The sequence below is a fragment of the Saccostrea echinata genome, unplaced genomic scaffold (assembly GCF_033153115.1).
Source record: "Saccostrea echinata isolate AGI-Se365-2 ecotype Australia unplaced genomic scaffold, CSIRO_AGI_Sech_v1 ptg000051l, whole genome shotgun sequence".
Taxonomy (NCBI): Eukaryota; Metazoa; Mollusca; class Bivalvia; order Ostreida; family Ostreidae; genus Saccostrea; species Saccostrea echinata.
In genome coordinates, this window is record NW_026889800.1 from 1,296,172 (window position 1) to 1,316,211 (window position 20,040).

Below are 20,040 nucleotides of genomic sequence, written 5' to 3' on the forward strand. Positions count from 1 at the left end.
ATTTAGTCAGAGAAATTCCGTTAAAATCAAGTAAACTGAAAGGATACCTCATACTCGTTATATGTAAGATCATACAAAATACGCATAACTTTCCAATCTGTGAGTTTTCGGGGGGAAAAACCTAATCTGATGTGATCAAATGTCATTATATTCATGCAGGGATGTTATACTATCGCTTATCAATTGAACTTTGACCTAGCTACGACAATTCCTTTTGTTCCAAAGTTTCACCAGAACATATGCTTTGAACATCTAAACACAGAAATGAACAGGATCATTTTTCTTCCAGCTGCTTTATCTATATTTTCCCCTGGTCCTCTTAGTTTCGGATAAGTCTGATAATTGTCAGCAATCTCTATTGCTCTTTGCCACCTGGCGAAGAAAACTCCAATAGAAACCTTATTTTATCTTAACGAGTGTTTTATTTGGCGCAAAGTCATGATATCTCTTTTAGAGAGATTCAATGGATTTCCCCATTTTCTGTAATTAAGTTATGTTGTTATACGTATCCATCGCTGTGACACACAGCAGAGTTTTCCAGAGACTACATAAATATGAAGAATTCAGATTTCTTTACTATCTTGTTAAATTTAAAGCTTTTTTCTACATAAAAATTCATAAAATTTATCTTTGCAGATACAGGGGACATTAAATCTTATACATGCATCAAAGAAGTATATATTAAAACTTCAAAAATCATTTAATTTTATGCTTTTTCCTTCATAATTATGGTTTAAGGAGTGTGTAAAAAAAAAATGGCATGTTGCGTGTCTGTATTAAATCTGCCAAAGTCTCTGTAATTTTCCGATTTAAATGCATTCCAGACATCTTGGCACGAAACGATTCATGTACGACTTACTGATGGATGAAGCTCGTCATCATCCATGAATGAGGTAGCAGGGGATAGTTTTTTTAATGCCAAACATGTGCCGAGGGGGTACACATATACATGCGATCCATAAAAACATGTACATGGGGACAGTTTTCCAGGGGCTAATTAATTACACTTCATATGCCCATGGCTCACAAATTATGTCAACAAATTACATGTAATCTGCGTATTAGAGTGCACATGTACCAAAAATGCACCTGGGGACTCCCCAAATTTTGGCTTGTTTTTCCAAGATTTGGGCCTCATTCACACCCATACAACCCACCCCCAGGCCCGAGCGAGCAGGATAAAACACTCAGTAGTCTGTAAATCAATGCAAGCCCTAATAAAAATTCACCAACTGATATGGGGTCATTCACCTTCCCTCTGAGATACACACCTTCTTCTAAGGCCTACTGCTTTTCAGCTGAATTTCCTCTGCAACTGACCACGTGTCTTAGTTTCGCATTTACAACTCTGTATATGATAAGCATCATAGTGACACCTACATGTTGCACATCATTTTTTTCAGCAAGCACTCTGCTACACTGCAAATGTGTCCCATAATTATTCTAATCATTTTTCTACATAAAATATCACATCAAACAGGGGATATCTCAATTTTTTAAGAAATTTGACCGGGTCTTTAGTACGAAACTATCCCCTGCCACCTGAGCATCACCATACCTCAACTTTGTTCTCCGAGAGTATTTAAACGTTCATTTTGACAAACTGGGGTTTTCCTTCAAAAACTCTTTATCAAGCATCACTGACGCAGCCAAATGGCATGAGTGATTGAGAAAATGAACCGATTTATTCTCAGTTGAACAATTCTTTTTCTCACAAGTAGGCTAATCTCACAGTCAGGTTATTGCTGAAAGATTTGATGCTAAAGTGTGCATCATCAACTCATTAGCCCAAAACTACAAAAAGGGTACATGGTTTATCTATCAACCACGTGTATATATTATGTAGCCTGCAACAAATCGGGGAAATAGGGAACGATTGTAACAAAAACTATTTGCAAAATTCTATATTTTATCTCTATTTTTTTTATTCTTTTTTTAATTTTGAAATAAGAAACAAATCCTGCTTTTCATGGCCTCTTTTATTAAAATGAGATACACGTAGGCCTATATTGGTTTATTTAGTAGAGGTCTACTGCTCTTGTTACTAGTTTCTTATATCGGTTTGTCGAGTCAACTGGGTGACACAAGCAGGTAATGGTATCTTGCTACATGAATAAGGGACGTTGGCGATAGATTTTTTTGTAAGGATTTTTATAAAGATTGTGAATCCAGTATAGGTATCATTAAAGTAGAAAAACAAGTTCTAAAGAAGGGGCCGAAATAATGCCCATAGCAATTTCAACATACTGTTGAAAGGCCTAGTCACTAAAGACAAATACTACAGTAAAGATATGTCAAACATAAAATCAAGCATCTTGAATATTAACTTCAGAGCTCTTATCAACGGGATCAGAATGACTTCTTAACAAACTAAGTTTGTAGAGTTACGTACATAGATGGGATTTCAATTTCCTGGATATTTAACCTTTTTCACTAAAATCATGATCATTTATTGATTGAATGAAAATCAATGATGATTCTGTTTTCTAGAAGAGCTTCGCATAAACAACAAAATGTTGAAAGATTCAGATAACCTGACTGATATCATATGTATTCTTGTATCGAGTTAATTGACGCAGATCAGATTTGACTTTTGTTGGATTTTAACTCTCAGTGTTATAAATCAAGCCTTCACTTTTGACCACAAATTGATGAAATGCTTAAGGTATACCAAGTCACTGATCACAATGCACTTGTCAATGTGACGTCAATTCGTAAAAGCTGAAGCAGTTTGTGGGGGGCAGATCAAGTAATATTTTCGCAATGAGAAAATTATTTTGTAATTAAGAGGCCATTAACTTGGGTGCTATGCTTGTTTTATGATTTTATACAGATATTTTGCGTACATTCCCAATAAAGTTATACTGCGGTATATTTGTGAAATGGAGGGTAGTAGAAGGGTCTTGTTAAATCGATCTGTTGCAAGGGCATACACACAGGTGATCATTATAAGTATAATGTTGCCTTTGGATTGTTTATATCATTCTACCATCAACTTATTTGTCAGTAGCCTGCCTCGTTTTAGAAATTGTTTGCACGTAGAAAATGCTATTCCGTATTCAATCAGCTGGAACACATAAACCCCTATACAGCTGATATTGCTACATAAGTAAAAGAAGTTGACTATAGAAAAGTTGAAATCATCACATTTATCATCGGGATTTTTTATTTTACGTCGGATTTCTGAAACAATAAACATAAGTTCTGTAAAGCTTTTAAACAACATGAAGTCATATCACGAGGTTAACTTGTTTTTTTTTTTGTCTTTATTAAAGTATCCAAATATGAAACAGATTTCTCAGACTCTCTGGTTACTTTTCTTTCGAGTTTAATGGGATATAAGGAATGTGTGTCCATTTTCATTGTTCCGTTTAGGGGTAGAACAAGGACGGATTATGCATTGAAAATGCTTGAAACTTCAGGTGTATAAAAATGTTAACGTTTTAACACAGACTTAACACTTAGCTTCCATACCTGGGTGTTAAATGTTGTGTACGGCTCGGCGTCTGGCCTTTTATTAACTATACCAAGGCGTGTTATTTTATGTGTACGGCTCGGCGTCTATACCTGGGCGTGTTATTTTATGTGTTTGGCTCGGTGTCTGGCCTTTTATTAACCATACCTGGGTGTGTTATGTTATGGGTTCGGCTCGGTGTCTGGCCTTTTATTATCCATACCTGGGTGCGTTATAATGTCATATATAGGGCTCGGTGTCTGGCCTTTTATTATCCATACCTGGGTGTGTTATGTTATGTATACGGCTCGGTGTCTGACCTTTTATAAACCATACCTGGGTGCGTTATGTTATGTGTTCGGCTCGGTGTCTGGCCTTTTATTAACCATACCTTGGTGTGTTATGTTATGTGTACGGCTCGGTGTCTGGCCTTTTATTAACCATACCTGGGTGTGTTATGTTATGTGTACGGCTCGGTGTCTGGTCTTTTATTAATCATACCTGGGTGTGTTATGTTATGTATACGGATCGGTGTCTAGCCTTTTATTAACTATACCTGGGTATGTTATGTTATGTGTACGGCTCGCGATCGGTGTCTGGCCTTTTATAAACCATACCTGGGTGCGTTATGTTATGTGTTCGGCTCGGCGTCTGGCCTTTTATTAACCATACCTAGGTGCGTTATGTTATGTGTTCGGCTCGGTGTCTGGCCTTTTATTAACCATACCTGGGTATGTTATTTATGTGTACGGCTCGGAGTCTGGCCTTTTATCCATACCTGGGTGCGTTATGCTATGTGTACGGCCCGGTGTATGGCCTTTTATTAATCATACCTGGGTGCTTTATGTTATGTGTACGGCTCGGTGTCTGGCCTTTTATTAACCATACCTGGGTGTGTTATGTTATGTGTACGGCTCGGTGTCTGGCCTTTTATAAACCATACCTGGATGTGTTATGCTATGTGTTCGGCTCGGTGTCTGGCCTTTTATAAACCATACCTGGGTGTGTTATGTTATGTGTACGGCTCGGTGACTGGTCTTTTATTAACCATACCTGGGTATGTTATGTTATGTGTACGGCTCGGAGTCTGGCCTTTTATAAACCATACCTGGGTGTGTTATGTTATGTGTTCGGCTCGGCGTCTGGCCTTATATAAACCATACCTGGGTGTGTTATGTTATGTGTACGGCTCGGCGTCTGGCCTTTTATAAACCATACCTGGGTGTGTTATGTTATGTGTACGGCTCGGAGTCTGGCCTTTTATAAACCATACCTGGGTGTGTTATGTTATGTGTACGGCTCGGGGTCTGGCCTTTTATAAACCATACCTGGGTGCGTTATGTTATGTGTACGGCTCGGTGTCTGACCTTTTATTAACCATACCTGGGTGCGTTATGTTATGTGTACGGCTCGGTGTCTGACCTTTTATTAACCATACCTGGGTGCGTTATGTTATGTGTTTGGCTCGGCGTCTGGCCTTTACTCCACTCACAGTCTGGGTCCCCCAGCTCTGCCCCGTTAGTGATTCCATCCCCATCAGAATCCGAGTCACAGACAATCCCGGCCCAGGTCTGAAACAAACAAACAAATAAAGTCACAGTCATACACAATTCCGGCCTAGGTCTGAAACACAGAAAAAAGATAAAGTCAGAGTCACAGACAATCCCGGCCCAGGTCTGAAACACAGAAACAAATAAAGTCAGAGTAACACACAATCCCGGCCCAGGTCTAAAACACATGAACAAATGTAGTCAGAATCACATACAATCCCGACCTAGGTCTAGAACACACAAACAAATAAAGTCAGAATAACATACAATCCCGGCCCAGGTCTGAAACAAACAAACAATTAAAGTCAGAGTCACAAACAATTCCGGCCCAGGTCTGAAACAAACAAACAAATAAAGTCAGAGTCACAAACAATTCCGGCCCAGGTCTGAAACAAACAAACAAATAAAGTCAGAGTCACAAACAATCCCAGCCCAGGTCTGAAACAAACAAACAAATAAAGTCAAGAGTCACAAACAATCTCGGCCCAGGTCTGAAACAAACAAACAAATAAAGTCAGAGTCACAAACAATCCCGGCCCAGGTCTGAAACAAATAAACAAATAAATAAAGTCAACGTAACAATCCCGACCGAGGTCTGAAACACAGAAACAAATGAAGTCAAGGGTCATAGACAATCCCGGCCCAGGTCTGAAACACATAAATAATCGCAGTAATAGACAAATCAGCTCCTGATCATTGAGCCAAAAATATGTATTTATTCAGAATTAACTCGAAAACCACAGCTTGTCTTGTATGTATAAAAAAATGAATATATTTGCGGTAACGTAACGCCTTTTCATAAGTGTCTTTTTACCGTTCAAGGTAGCTCAGTCGGTAGAGCGCTCGCTCCGTGATTAGGAGGTCGTGAGTTCGAATCTCGGCCGCGACTGACCTAAGTCGATGAAAAATGGGTAGCAACTGTTCCTTCTCCATGCACTCGGCACTTTGAAGTGAAAGTTGCGGGTGCTTCGGATGAGACCTTAAAAACCGAGGCCCCGTGTCACGGCAAGCGTTGACACGATAAAAATCCCTCACTGCTCAATTGCCCTGAGTGCCGAGTAAAAGTCAAAATTTGAAGCCCTTCACCGGTATATGGTGACGTCTCTATATGAGTGAAAATTCTCGAATGGGACGTAGAACAACATCATTCAATTAATCATAGTATCTTTTTACTACAAACAAAGCAGCATTATTTATAAACATTCAAGCAATGTATGTTTGCTGTCCTATTGTCAATATTTAGAACTTGAAGAATAATTTTCAGTTTTTCTATGGGTTAGTTTGAAGCACCATATGATGTTAAGTATGAAAATCACAGATTGTTTGCTGTGAAAATTAAGGTTTTGTCAAGCAAGCATATCAAACTTTGCTTGCAATGAAAGTTCTGCAAGTAAAAACATCAGTTAAAAAACTACATTGATTATCTGATGTCTTGACTGATTGATTGTTTACTTGCATTGAAATGTTAATATTTCCAGGTGAGGGGACTGATCTAAAATTGGTTATGGACTAAACTCAAAGAAATGAGTCTTTTATCGTGTCGTAGTTCAACTAAAGATTGGGCAGCCTATTAATGTATCTTATCCTAAAGACGCACTGCAATTTTCAATGTGAAGATAACGACCAGAGATAAATCCCATAAGTCCCGTAAATAGAACTAATCTGTATAACGACCAGAGATAAGTCCCATAAGTCCCGTAATTAGAACAAATCTGTATAACAACCAGAGATAAATCCCATAAGTCCGTAAATAAAAACAAATCTGTATAACGACCAGAGAAAAATCCCATAAGTCCCGTAAATAGAACTAATCTGTATAACGACCAGAGAAAAGTCCCATAAGTCCCGTAAATAGAACAAATCTGTATAACGACCAGAGATAAATCCCATAAGTCCCGTAAATAGAACAAATCTGCAAAGGGCAAAACCACGGACCCATGAAGCCACCAGAGGGGAGATCGGGTGCCTAGGAATAGTAAGCATCCCCTGTTGACCGGTCACATCCGCCCTGATCCCTCACGTTAGATCGGGTTAACGGAGTAATCCGTATATAGTCAAAGTTATTATAAAAATAATTGCATTACAATTGGTATAATACATATATATATGACATATATATATGTCAGTTAAAATACCACCCATCCATAGTTTTTATTTGCAAACAAGGTCATTATATCTACCATAGAATGTGAAAAATGCTGATTTTAAACGAATTGCTGACAGACCTGTATCATGAACGTATTTGTTAGTAACCTGCATCGGTTTATTAAATTGTTCTCAGAATGGAAAAGATGAAGATAACGAGCATTAATCAATCACATAAATCCAGGAAAGAAAACGAGTCGTGATTAGAGCAAAACATTGACCCCTGGAAACTCCAGATGTGGGATCAGGTGTCTAGGAGGAGTAAGCATCCCCTGTAGACCGGATATACCCACCACAATCCCTGTGTATTGATCAGGTAAACGGAGTACTCTGTAGTAAAATTCTATATAAAAGCAACGACCCAACAAATGGTATAAAACATGTCGGTCAAAATGCGACCCAACGATTGGTTGTTTTTACAAATAATGTAATTGAAACAACGGTAGAAAAGCTGACATTAAATGGGATTGTTGAAATCCTTGTAACAACCTGGCTCATTTTAAAATTGATCATACTCAGAGCATGTTCTTTGCGTATCAAATCAGTTGGGAGACGCATATAATACACCATATACTGGTGATGTTAGAATACAGCTACATAAATAAGGAAAGTTGACGAAGGACAAGCTGAAGTCATCTCGTTTGTCATACAGTTTAGTTGTTAGTTGGCCATTATCGTCTATAGTCGGTAAAACATCCAAATATGAAAATAGACGTGGCAGACTCTGTGGTGCCTTTTATTTCCAGTTCAGTGGGATATATCGAGTCGATATATGAATGGAAGTAATTATTATTAAATGATAAAACGCCGTCGATATATCTAAATACTGAGTTGAAGGCCACAGCATGAGTTTTCTTCTCATGAAGAAGTTTTTAAATAAATTTTGCTTCATGGAAATACAGAAACAGGTCGGCTAATAAAGGAGCACAATTAGCGCACATTGTAATTACAACAGATTGTTGAAAGACCTTATTTCCGAATTCAACAAACATATTGTCAATGAGGAATTCCAGCATCCTTTTTATTACCAACTTCAGAGTACTTGTGAATAGAAGCGTTGTTAAGGAAGATTACCACTTTTATTTCGGGGATATTAAGCTTAAACAATCTTTCAATAGAACGCTTTTTGGAATCGTTATTTTTTTTCTGAGAGTTTAACGAAAACGAATTTCAAAATTTGCTGCATTTCTGTATCTCATTTCCTTTTACACGTTTACTTTTTCTCGTGAGAACTCAGATCTTAGATCCAGGATTTCTTCCTAATAATCGGCCGTATGTAAACAATCTTTTTACGATCACTCTTTCGGTCCTTAAGGAATGTCCTGATACCAGTAATATTGCATATAAACATGACCCCGGGACAGCCTTACATAAACCTGCACTTGATGAGAGGCTTGATGTTATCTGAAATAACTGCAACCTGACGAAGACGTGAGCATAGAGTAACACAGTGTAACGTCAGTGGGATAATCTGACATAATCATATACCACTGTTGTGTCTGAATTCGAACACAAAGTCGCAAAGTTAACACGACAACTTCTAATTCTCAAGCAGAATTCAATGTTGGAGTTTCTTTCAGTGTGCGTGGTTGTTCTTTATTTAAGGAATGAATTTAATAGCTACCCATTTTATACGGTATAAACTGGGTTGGGGCAGTTTACGCTTTATAAACCGCGAAGCGGTTTATAAAAAAGCGTAAACTGTTCTAACCCAGTTTATACCGTATAAATTGGGTAGCTATTAAATTCATTCCTTATAATTTAATTTTCATTCATTTGATGTCAGAAAAAAAGATGATTGTCCTTAAAAAATGACTTCAATTTGTGCAAATTTTGAATGTAACGTCAGGCGGATCGATACGTTTTTGACGCAAGTCATTGTGACGTAGGCAACCCATTTTATACAAAATAAAGTAAATTTTTTGTCCAATCAAATAAAGCGTTACAACCAGAATTAAATTATTGCTGGTTTAAAGTTTAAGATGCCGGTACAAGACTTCCCTGCCTTCGTCGAAGGTTTTTTTCTGTCTCACAGTATGGGAGGGGCAACAAAAATAGTACAGATGGAGGAACTGCAATAAGTTCTTATTTTTTAGCATATTTTATCAACACTTGTTCGTTGTTTTCATACTGGCAAGCTGTTGTTAAGACATTTTCATTCGTATAAATTTTATCATCTTTATCTTATCCAGAATGCTATAAATGTTTTGCCTTTAGTAATTGAGGCAATAAAATTCTGGGCGATCTTTCACCATGTGGGCCATGAAACAATTGATTGTTTTCCTTGGTGTGGGTAAACATGCAATAAAATGCTTGAATATTATTTGAAATTCCTTCAGAATCACTTGTCAATGAATGGCATTCCATTCCTTTTATTTCATCAATCCAAATTGAAACAAAAACACCTAACACTTAAAATCAATATTTTACTCAATCATTCATGCATATGATCAGAGAAAAATATCAAAAAATATAAATAATTAACAAATACTGGCATTTCAATAAAGCGGAAGTGCCACGTGGGTCATGGAGTCACTTTTTAGATAAGATACCAAGTTTGAATTAAGGAAAGTGCAACCGGAAACTGAACGTGACGAACAGTGCACATGTCCTTAGTTAAGATGGAGGTCACATTTCAGCACATGAAAGCTTGAATCTCATATTCTTTATAATACCTTCTCTGAATGAGATCTAATTTCGTGTATTTGTTCAACTCAAACTGATTCTATCCATTTATCTGTCCATTGTACCAATAAAAATTTTTTTAATCAATTTTCTTCTCTATTTGATACACCATATCTGTCTACCTCAATGATTCCTTATCGTAAGGCCCACTATTTATCTTATCTTTAGGTCCACTATTTATCTTATCGTAAATCCCGCTATTGATGGCATATCGTAAGGCCCACTATTTATCATAACGCAAAGCCCACTATTTATCTTATCGTAAATCCCTCTATTTATCTTATCGTAAAGCCCACTATTTATCTTATAGTAAGTCCCACTATTTATCTTATCGTAAGTCCCACAATTTATCTTATCGTAAGTCCCACTATTTATCTTATCGTAAATCCCGCTATTTATATCATATCGTAAGGCCCACTATTTATCATAACGCAAAGCCCGCTATTTATCTTATCGTAAATCCCGCTATTAATCTTATCGTAAGCCCCACTATTTATCTTATCGTAAATCCCACTAATAATTTTCATCGTAAATCCCGCTATTTATCATATCTTAAAGCCCACTATTTATCATAACGTAAAGCCAACTATTCATCTTATAGTAAGTCCCACTATTTATCTTATCGTAAAGCCCGCTATCTATCATATCTTAAAGCCCACTATTTATCATATCGTAAAGTCCACTATTTATCTTATCGTAAGGCCCACTATTTATCATATTGTAAAGCCCACTATTTATCATATCGTGAAGCCCACTATTTATCTTATCTTAAGGCCCACTATTTATCTTATCGTAAAGCCCACTATTTATCTTATCATAAAGCCCACTATTTATCATATCGTAAAGCCCACCATTTATCTTATCGTAAGGCCTACTATTTATCTTATCGTTAAGCCCACTATTTATCATATCGTAAAACCCGTTATTTATCATATCATAAAGCCCACTATTTATCTTATCGTAAAACCCACTATTTATATCATATCGTAAAGCCCATATTTATATCATATCGTAAAGCCCACTATTTATATCATATCGTAAAGCCCACTATTTATCATAAAGTCACTATATTACCTTATTACTTGATTTCAGTTAGGAAGTTACCAACTGACGGTGCGATGGAAGGCTGCTTAGACCAGCACATAGGATCATCGAACGGTGAAAGATCCTCCTTATACCGGGACTTGCTGTGACCGGGAACCTTATTTTAAACGGTCTCATTCGAAGGACTCATGACATTTTATGTAGCACAAACCATATGAGTAAAAGACTTCAAAGCTCGATGAATATTACCTATGCGTCATTCAACATCTCGCACAAAATGAATGCAACATACTCATGTAAGTTTTTATTTGGGGACAATCAAAATAAAAAATAAAATGTTATTCAGAGCTGAACATAAAGCTTAGCTTCAAGGAAAACAATAGGATGTGTAACTTAAAATTACTCTCTTTTATTGGGGGACAATCAAAATTAAAAGATAAAATGTAATTCAGTGCTTAACACAAAGATTTAGCTTCAAGTAAAATAATTATCCTATTCAAGAGTTTGAACAGATATCCAAAAAAAAATACTCACTTTTCCGTTCTCAGCAAATATTTTGCCAAATGGGTTCCTCTGCCCTCCGCCCTTAGTGTTAATATGCCCCACACCTTTCCATAATTTATCTTTTCTACAGGGATCCGGAACTTTATCCCCATTCGGAATCTCTTTCACGTACTCAGGGTAACCAAGGACTGGGCCTATCACTAGTGTTAATACAGTAACTAAGGGGAAGGCGGCAAAGCTGGAAAGAAGACATGTGACGCTTATAATACGTGACATATCGAAACTGAATTCATGTATATATATTTTATTCAATATTCATCTCCAGAGCTTGTTGGACTTTTTTCACAAATTATCTTAATTACACTTGTTTTACATATATACTATAGGAAAAAAATAGGAAAACTCAAACTGATCGTTCCATACAGAAAATATCTCATTATATACAAGAAAACAATCTAGACGCAAGCGTCAAAGATATCAGGCCGCAAAACCTTTTAAGGACACTTTAAACACAGATGGGAAATGTTTTTTAGCCAACCAATCTACACGTATCTTTGTCTAATATCATATTTAAAATACCAATAAATTTATTTTAAAATATGTCTTATAGTGCAGATTACAATTTATCCCATTTTATGTCAAATGATAGGTGTATGACATTACACATTTGAAAGGATGAAGAGTACAGAGGGACCTATTTCAAACACAAAGCAATCTTGGATTATAAATTAGAAGAATGGATGCCTGCCTGTTCATCTCTGACATACCAACCCTCAGGTTCGCCCAAAATTCTGGACACGATGGCCCATATAAAAAAAATTTCCACATTGGCGCAAAATATCTCATTAATATACATAATTGTAATACAGTGAAGTGGGGTTTATTTTTTGCTCTGGGGTTTGTTCTTGTTTTGGGTTTTGTTTTGTTTTGTTTTTGTTTGTTTGTCTGTTTGTTTGTTTTGTTTTTTTTTTTTTTTTTTTTTTTTTTTTTGGGGGGGGGGGGGGTTCTGTCCAGTAGTACTTGTGTCAAATAGTAGATAGGTACCCGTGTTTCCGTTTTGAAAATGCACAAGGAAAAGAAACAGTCGTATTAAAGACAAAGGAAAACACTGAATTTAAGTCAACCGTTCTTACGAATAAAAAATAACCATATAGTACACATGTACCTGGATCATATTTGTATTTCTGTTAAAAAAATTGTTACAGATCTTTTTATTAATGATTGCAATGCACGTGTGAGATTTACCAAGTCATGCCTAAATAACAAAATGTCGGAAACGGAGAAAGAACTCAAGCATATATATATATATAGGTACGTTCCGGGGCCGATCATCGGAAATTACCGGTCATATTTCACAAGCGATAAAAATGTCGGAAGATTAAAATTTCTGGTTAATAAAGATTATTCTTGCTTAAACACCTGACCTAGTTAAGCCTTGTACATTCAATAATTAAATAATTTATTTCCATCAAATTCAAACCATTAGGAAGAGTAAAAACCATCATCTAATCGTGATTATTCACTTTTTCTGCTTCTACACTTGGTAACAAATGTAACTCTGCATAATTTGACAGGCAAAGTATTCGTTTAAAAATGCTTCAAATATCAATGTACATGTGTGAATTTTCGTGTAGTGGCACGCGTTTTACGTATGAAATCAAATATTTTCTATAAGCAGGATCCAGAAAACGACACAGTGCCAGTCTGAGGTATTTAAGCTCTGACTGTTTTTCATAATTTTAATTGTGCATGTGTCTTTACTGAGAATTTGTACCATAATTCAGAAATTCCTATCCATGTATTTGAAACACACCCACGCACCCAATTATCAGTGTTTCAATCCCATTCACAGATCGAAGCCTCTCTCTCTCTCTCTCTCTCTCTCCTAACTGGAAGAAGAACGAGATGATGGACACATGTATACCTGTAAGTTGTTCGTTATTTCACAACTGATACGAGATCACAGAGTGTACCTTGTTGTAAATTTTTATTTTTTAAAAAAACTTACAGATCCCGTGACAATGGAATGAATTGTTTTATGATGGAAGTTCGGCATGGAGTCGAACGTTTTCAAAAGTACTTAACCGAACATGAAAACTAACAGCCCAGTTAATGTATGACAGTTTATATGGCTTGTATCAGATGCCAGGTGGATCATGCACCCAAATATCATATAATATGCTGAAGAAGTGATGGGCAAATTTAAAAGATTAACCACACACATTTTGCAGATGACTGTGCTTTTAAAAACAATATGACGTCATGCACTTTAAAATGAACGTGAACTTTGGAGACCCTGAGTTTAGTTAATTACGGAGAGATATCAAGCACGTGCAAAAAGATGCAACTTAATCGCGTTCTTGTCGGTGTTTTAAGTGCACAATTTTTTAACACTCATCTTTTAATACTAAATCTACAAACTGATTTTGTTCATGATGTTTTCAATTAAGGTACTTATCATTCAGGTCCGTAGCAACGTTTTCAAAAGTGGAGGGTCGGGGGGGGGGGGCAACTTTAAAAAAAAAACCTAAATTGACCAAATTGACCAAAGGTGGGGGACAACTTCCCAAAATTATCTGACAAGCAAAAAAAAAAAAAAAAAAAAAAAAAAAAAAGACTTTACAACATCAAAAAAGGGGGGGGGGGGCAACATGCATCTAGAGGAAAATTCATAATATTCCCTGGTCCCCTGGTCTTAGGGACAACGTTGTATACAGATCAAGACTCGTCTAGCTGGTCTGGCATTAATTTGGAACAAAATCTAAGACCCATTTGTCATAGTCATATTTCAATATAGGAAAAGCTATACTCAGAAAAAAGTATCCCCTGGTCCCCTCGCGTTCTACAGGCCTGTTAATTAAACAAATATAATTCGGATAAAGATTACTTGTTGAATTTAAAATATCTTGCTGAAAGTTGTATACATCTTTAAAACCTGTAAATGAAGCAAAACAAAGAAAAATGTTTTCGGGAGAATTTCTTTTTACATTCATAGAGACTGGAAGCTAGGAGATTTTTTTTTTATCTTTAGATCTTGAATTCAAGAAAATCCTATGTTAAAGAGTACACCTTTCCGAGACGCCTAGATTATTCCTATATTTAAAACAATTCCTGCCATTGTGTATCTAGCCACAGTATGACAGACGGACGGTATACACTATACTCACTGTGTAATCACACACATGGAGTTTGTAAACTTAGAAAATTCATATCAAAGATAAGAATTCTTTTGCTGTATTGCATCACCAATAGTTCTTATTTAACTTTATCGCTGAATTATACCTAAAAATAATAACTTCAGAATCGGAGTCTGACAGTTATAATGAAAGTGTAAGATAAGAAAGCAACTGCGAAACATCTCCACAAAATAAAATAGTGAAGCCTCAGATTAAGAAAAAATTAAACAATGCCCCTCCGAGTTCTGATGCCGACTCTCCGAGACTTTCATCATTAATTAATAAATATTAACGCTAATGGCATTTATTCTTAAGTATATATTAGTGAGTGCATTCTCGCCACAAGTATGTACACTTCAAGTGACCACTTAATATGTCAGTTATTTACGTGCTGTGAATGATCTTAATTGTCATAATGCGCGTGGGAGAAAAAAACAAAGTGAAACAAACCTCTTAATAATTTTCATTGTTTTATCCCCCCCCCCTTTTTTTTCCTCTCCTATCCACACTTTCTAATACCAATGTTCATCCCTGCCCAAAGTTTTTTTTTTTTTACTTTCTTTCGACCTTCAAAATCACAAAACACCGGTGATTTTAACACAAACCTGACATCTGCCTAAACTCGATGCCGAGAAAATAAAATTGAGCATAAAAACACGTTCAAAAAATCTGTTTTCCTGACATTTTTGAATCGTCTCATTTACAATCGTTGCATAACGTCGGGTTGCATTTAGAGAATTGGTTCGATTTATCAATGTACGATACGCTAAGAATGCACATTTGTAGCAGATCCCATAAACCACTGCACTCTGGATCGTTTAGACTGCTTGTAGAGCAAGGATTCTGACAAGTGTGAATTTTCATTTTAAGCGGATTATTTTTGCGTTTAAAAAAAAATAAATCTCTTTGGCCTTGACAAGGTGATCTGTTAATAAAGATTAGAACTAACAGCTGTCAGGTACATATGTTAATGGAGGTATACGTATAATAAACTTTGTTTTATGGTTCTTCAGAAACTAAACTGATGAATACAGAAACTATACATGCTCTGATTTTCATATTTTTACGAATGTCAGAGCGGAATGAAGAGAAAAACTAACTCTCTCCAATGTTACCATCCTCCACTTACCCCCCCCCCCCCGCTCCCGAACCCCCCAATAATCCTCGAGCTCCCCCGTTATAAATCTGACATGTGCCTCTTAAAGTATTCTCGATGTTAAAGTTGAATCCTACCTCAGTTTTAGAATTCTGATTGCCAAGTGATAATATTTGATCCAAACTGACATTTTGTATAAGCATCTGGAAAATATTTTGTTTCCAAGAAATATGTGAAAAAATATCGTTCATTTTACAGATGACACATTAATTAAAAAAAACAAATTAAAGGTTTAAAAACAAATCACAAGTACTCACCTAAATATTTCCATTTCAGCGACTCGGGTATGAGATATATTCCACGCTCTACTGTCACCAGACAGGCACTACGGCATAACAGCATCAAACACCGACGCTGCGCTCCCATTTACCGGCGCAGCAGCGAGCGTGAGAGACACCGCGCAGTCAGCCTGCAGGGGGCGGGATCGAGCAGTGAGGGGGTGGGCATTATTTACTATCTTCATCAGAAGTGGTGTGTCTGGTTAATAGTTTTATCTACTATAAAGAGCTAGGGTTACTTTATGCATAATATAGCTCTGTTCATATATTAATTGACTGTCGCACCAAGTCCCTTTTAAAGTAAAGACTTGGTAACTCTATTTGAAATACGTAATTTTTTTTCTTGGAGTCCAGGAATTGGAAAATTTTGTAGAAAAACGGGTTTATGTGTGCCTCCAGGAAAGACTAAAAATGTGAGCCCCTCGATTCCAAGAAATAAAGAAAGCATTTTTATAATCTTCATTTACAGTTAAAAGGGGCCTGGACACAGATTTAAGTTAATATTTTCTGTATAATATCATGATTTATATGTTGCTATAGCATTCCTTAGGGAAAGATAATAAGAAACTTATTTTATTTGGAAATTATTGAAACTACGAATTCCGGAACGCGTTTGCTTGACACATCCTTGCACTTTCACAAAGTGAACTTTATCCTTCATTCCTAAGACAAGTAGAAATCTTGTTGTGTATTAATGAAAAATACATGTATTAAAACTCTAATCCAGACAATTCAGAGTAGAAATGTGAGAAAGCAAAACCAACACACCAGTATTGTCAGTCCGTGCTCATTGATCTGAGCAGAATTTAACAAATTGAACACACCCGGTGAAACGTAAATTATTAACTATAACAGAACTCGTGCACTGTTTACATTTAAATTCCTGTTTATCCGTGTGTCTGTCCGAACCAAATTTCTGTCGAAGTTTTCTCAGCAACTACTAATTGCAGATGCTTGAAATTTTAACACATGCACTCTTTGTTAAGGCATGCCATATAGTGGGATTCATTTTTGTACAAATTCGATGTCAACTTCCTGTTTATCCGTGCGTCTGTCCGAACCAAATTTCTGTCGCTGTTTTCTCAGCAACTACTAATCGCAGATGCTTGACATTTTACATGTTTTAGCACACTAGCTCTTTGTTTAGCCTTGCCACATGGCGGGATTCATTTTTGTACAAATTCGATGTCTATACTTCCTGTTTATCTGTGCGTCTGTCCTTACAAAATTTTTGTCGCAATTTTTTCAGCAACTACTCATCACAGATGCTTGAATTTTAGCACACTCTTTGTTTAGGCATGCGATATATTGGGACTCATTTTTGTACGCATTCGATGTCTAGATCTCAAACTGAACTTGTGTATATTCACATGAGAGCATAAATTCACATCAGAGCGAGGGTATTAGTAGTGAGCATTGGCTCACAGACTTCTTGCTTACATAAGAGTTTGTGCAAAATTAATATGAATAACAAACCAACATATTAGTCAGCCCTCTGCAGTTACCAAGGATCCAAGTGATACTGTTTAAAACATTGCCCACTAAAATTTAGAAGTTCTGATTTTTTTCAAAAATTCACAGGCCACGAAACGCCCTTAGTGAACCAAAAAAAATTTCAATATTTTACTCCTGGTTGTAGCTCAAACAGGAGTAAAATATTTCGAGGTCACGCAATACTGGTCACATAGTAAACATATAGGTATGTTTGCTAAAACTAACAGTTATTTAATAAAAATGACTGAATTTTCTCGTTTGTGATAAAGAGCAAGGTTCACCGAGGGTGTTTTGTGGCCTTTGATTTTTTTTTCGGGGGGAGGGGGAGGGGGTCTAACAAAAAATCCTCACAAGCAAAAGAAGAGAGGAAGATTTTCAAAGAAATATATTTCACTATATAATCAATAGAGCCCCGCCCTAACACCACACAGCCTCTAACCAAGGGCAATGAAATTCACAAATTTGGAAGAGACACCCTTGCCCATCATAAGCATGCACTTAGTATGTTTGTTTGATACCTAGGGACAGAGCAGAAGATTTTCAAAGAAACAATGCATTTTCAATATATAATCCATAGCATCCTATCCTAACACCAAAACCCCTGGCCCGGAAGGGGGGAGGGAAGGCAGGAATTTTATAATTTTGGAAAACATAATCGTTCATCATTTCCATGTACCTAGTTTATCTCCTAAATACCCAAAAGAAGAAGATTTTCAAAGAATAATGCAATTTTAATATCCATAGAGCCCCGTCTTAACACCATAATCCAGATCCAGATGCCATTCAATTCACAATTTTAGAGGAAGCAGCCGTGTTCAGCAGACAAATGAGACAATGCATTTAGTTTGTTTACTTAATTCTCATGAACAGAAAAGATTTTCGAAGAAATAATACATTTTCACTCTATAGTTAATAGAGTCCCCTAAACCAGAACCCCTGATCCTGGTGCCACATTATTCACAATTTAGGAAAAGGCACCCTTGCTCATCATAAGCATGCAATTAGTTTATCTGCTACATTCAGAGGAGCATAAAAGATGATTTTCAATGAAATAATGCATTTTCACCATACAATCAATTAATAAAGTCCCTTAAACTAGAACCCCTGATCCTGGTGCCACATTATTCCAGTGTGCGAAACTAATCTGGAGAATGAAATAGCCCATTGGACTATATCATTTTTAATTGGGATAGACCGTAGACAAATGGGACTGTCCAAAGAAAGTAAACATGGAAAAAATGTGCACTTGTTATTGTTAATTTTTTTTAAAATTTATTCATTTATATTCTTATTGAAGTATCTGCTGTATATTTTCATTATTATCTAGTGAAAATTAAATATAATCATGCAGTGTTCGTGCATTTCACAAAAAAACACACCCAAAAAAAACTGTACAATTATTCAGACTCGTCGTATATAAACTTCACTCTGCAGACCAGCTAATATTTGTGAAAGACACAAACTCTAATGTCATCTTTATAGCTTTCCCTTTTTTGGATTCATTATTTTATTTTCTTTTTTTTTTTTTTTTGGTTGTCTTTTTGTTTATTCAATTTGTGTTTTAATGCCATGCTTCCCGCAGTCGGGATTTGTAGCATGCCTGATATACACAAACAGCAAGCATTGGGTAAAAATAGTACACCGCTAATTCATCGAAAGATGCACAATGTTATAAATTAATAAGTAAATAGATTTAACAACAATTCTTTTACCATGTAAAATATAAAAATATTAAATTATTTTTTCACAATTATTTTGTTTATAATTACATGTTTAAAATGCAAAATGGTCATTCTTGTTCAATCTCATTTTACCCATGGCCAAAATTGGGATAGACAATTCGGTCTGTTTCAATTCGGATCGGGGTAGCCCAATTCCACTCGAGATAGATTCGAACCATCGGACAGGCGTTAACTTTGCACATTGTTATTCACAATTTAGGAAAAGGCACCCTTGCTCATCATAGCATGCAATTAGTTTATCTGCTACATTCAGGGGAGCATAAATGATGATTTTCAATGAAATAATGCATTTTCACCATACAATCAATAGAGCCCATCCCAAAACTAACCCAGGAGTCACAAATTTCACAGTTTTAAGAGAGGCACCCTTACTCATCATAATCTTGCACTAAGTATAACAGCTAAATACCCAGGAGCAGACTAGATTTTCAAAGCAATATTGCAATTTCAGTACACAATCATAAGAGCCCCATTCTAATACCAGAACCCCTGACCCAGGGGCCATGAAATTCACAATTATGGAAGAGTTACCCTTGCTCATAATAACTTTGCAGTTTTTTTTTTTTTTTTTTTGGTTTTGTTTTTTGTTTTTGTTTGTTTGTTTGTTTGTTTTTGCTTAATGTCCAGGAGCAGAGAAGATTTTAAGCAATAATGCACTTTCACTGTCTGATCTATAGAGCCCCACCTCACCTCCAAAACCCCCGACCCTAGGACCATGAATTTCATAATTTTGGTAGAAGTGCTCAATGCTTATTACAATCATGCCAACAGTTTGACTGATTGATGTCTAGGGGTAAAAAAGATTTTTGAAG

General features: G+C 36.2%; 1 protein-coding gene across 1 annotated transcript in view; it reads right to left on the reverse strand.

The window, feature by feature from the left end:
- LOC133203786 (tyramine beta-hydroxylase-like) overlaps positions 1–16,061 on the reverse strand; it is a 28,698-nt gene extending 12,637 nt beyond the window's left edge. The window contains exons 1-3 of the mRNA XM_061339571.1: positions 15,972–16,061; positions 11,413–11,620; positions 4,893–5,025 (exon numbers count right to left, since the gene is read on the reverse strand). Coding sequence (XP_061195555.1) covers positions 4,893–5,025; positions 11,413–11,620; positions 15,972–15,985 — 355 coding nt within the window. The 5' untranslated portion in view covers positions 15,986–16,061. The remainder of the gene's footprint in view (positions 1–4,892; positions 5,026–11,412; positions 11,621–15,971) is intronic.
- Between the last annotated feature and the right edge of the window lie 3,979 nt (positions 16,062–20,040).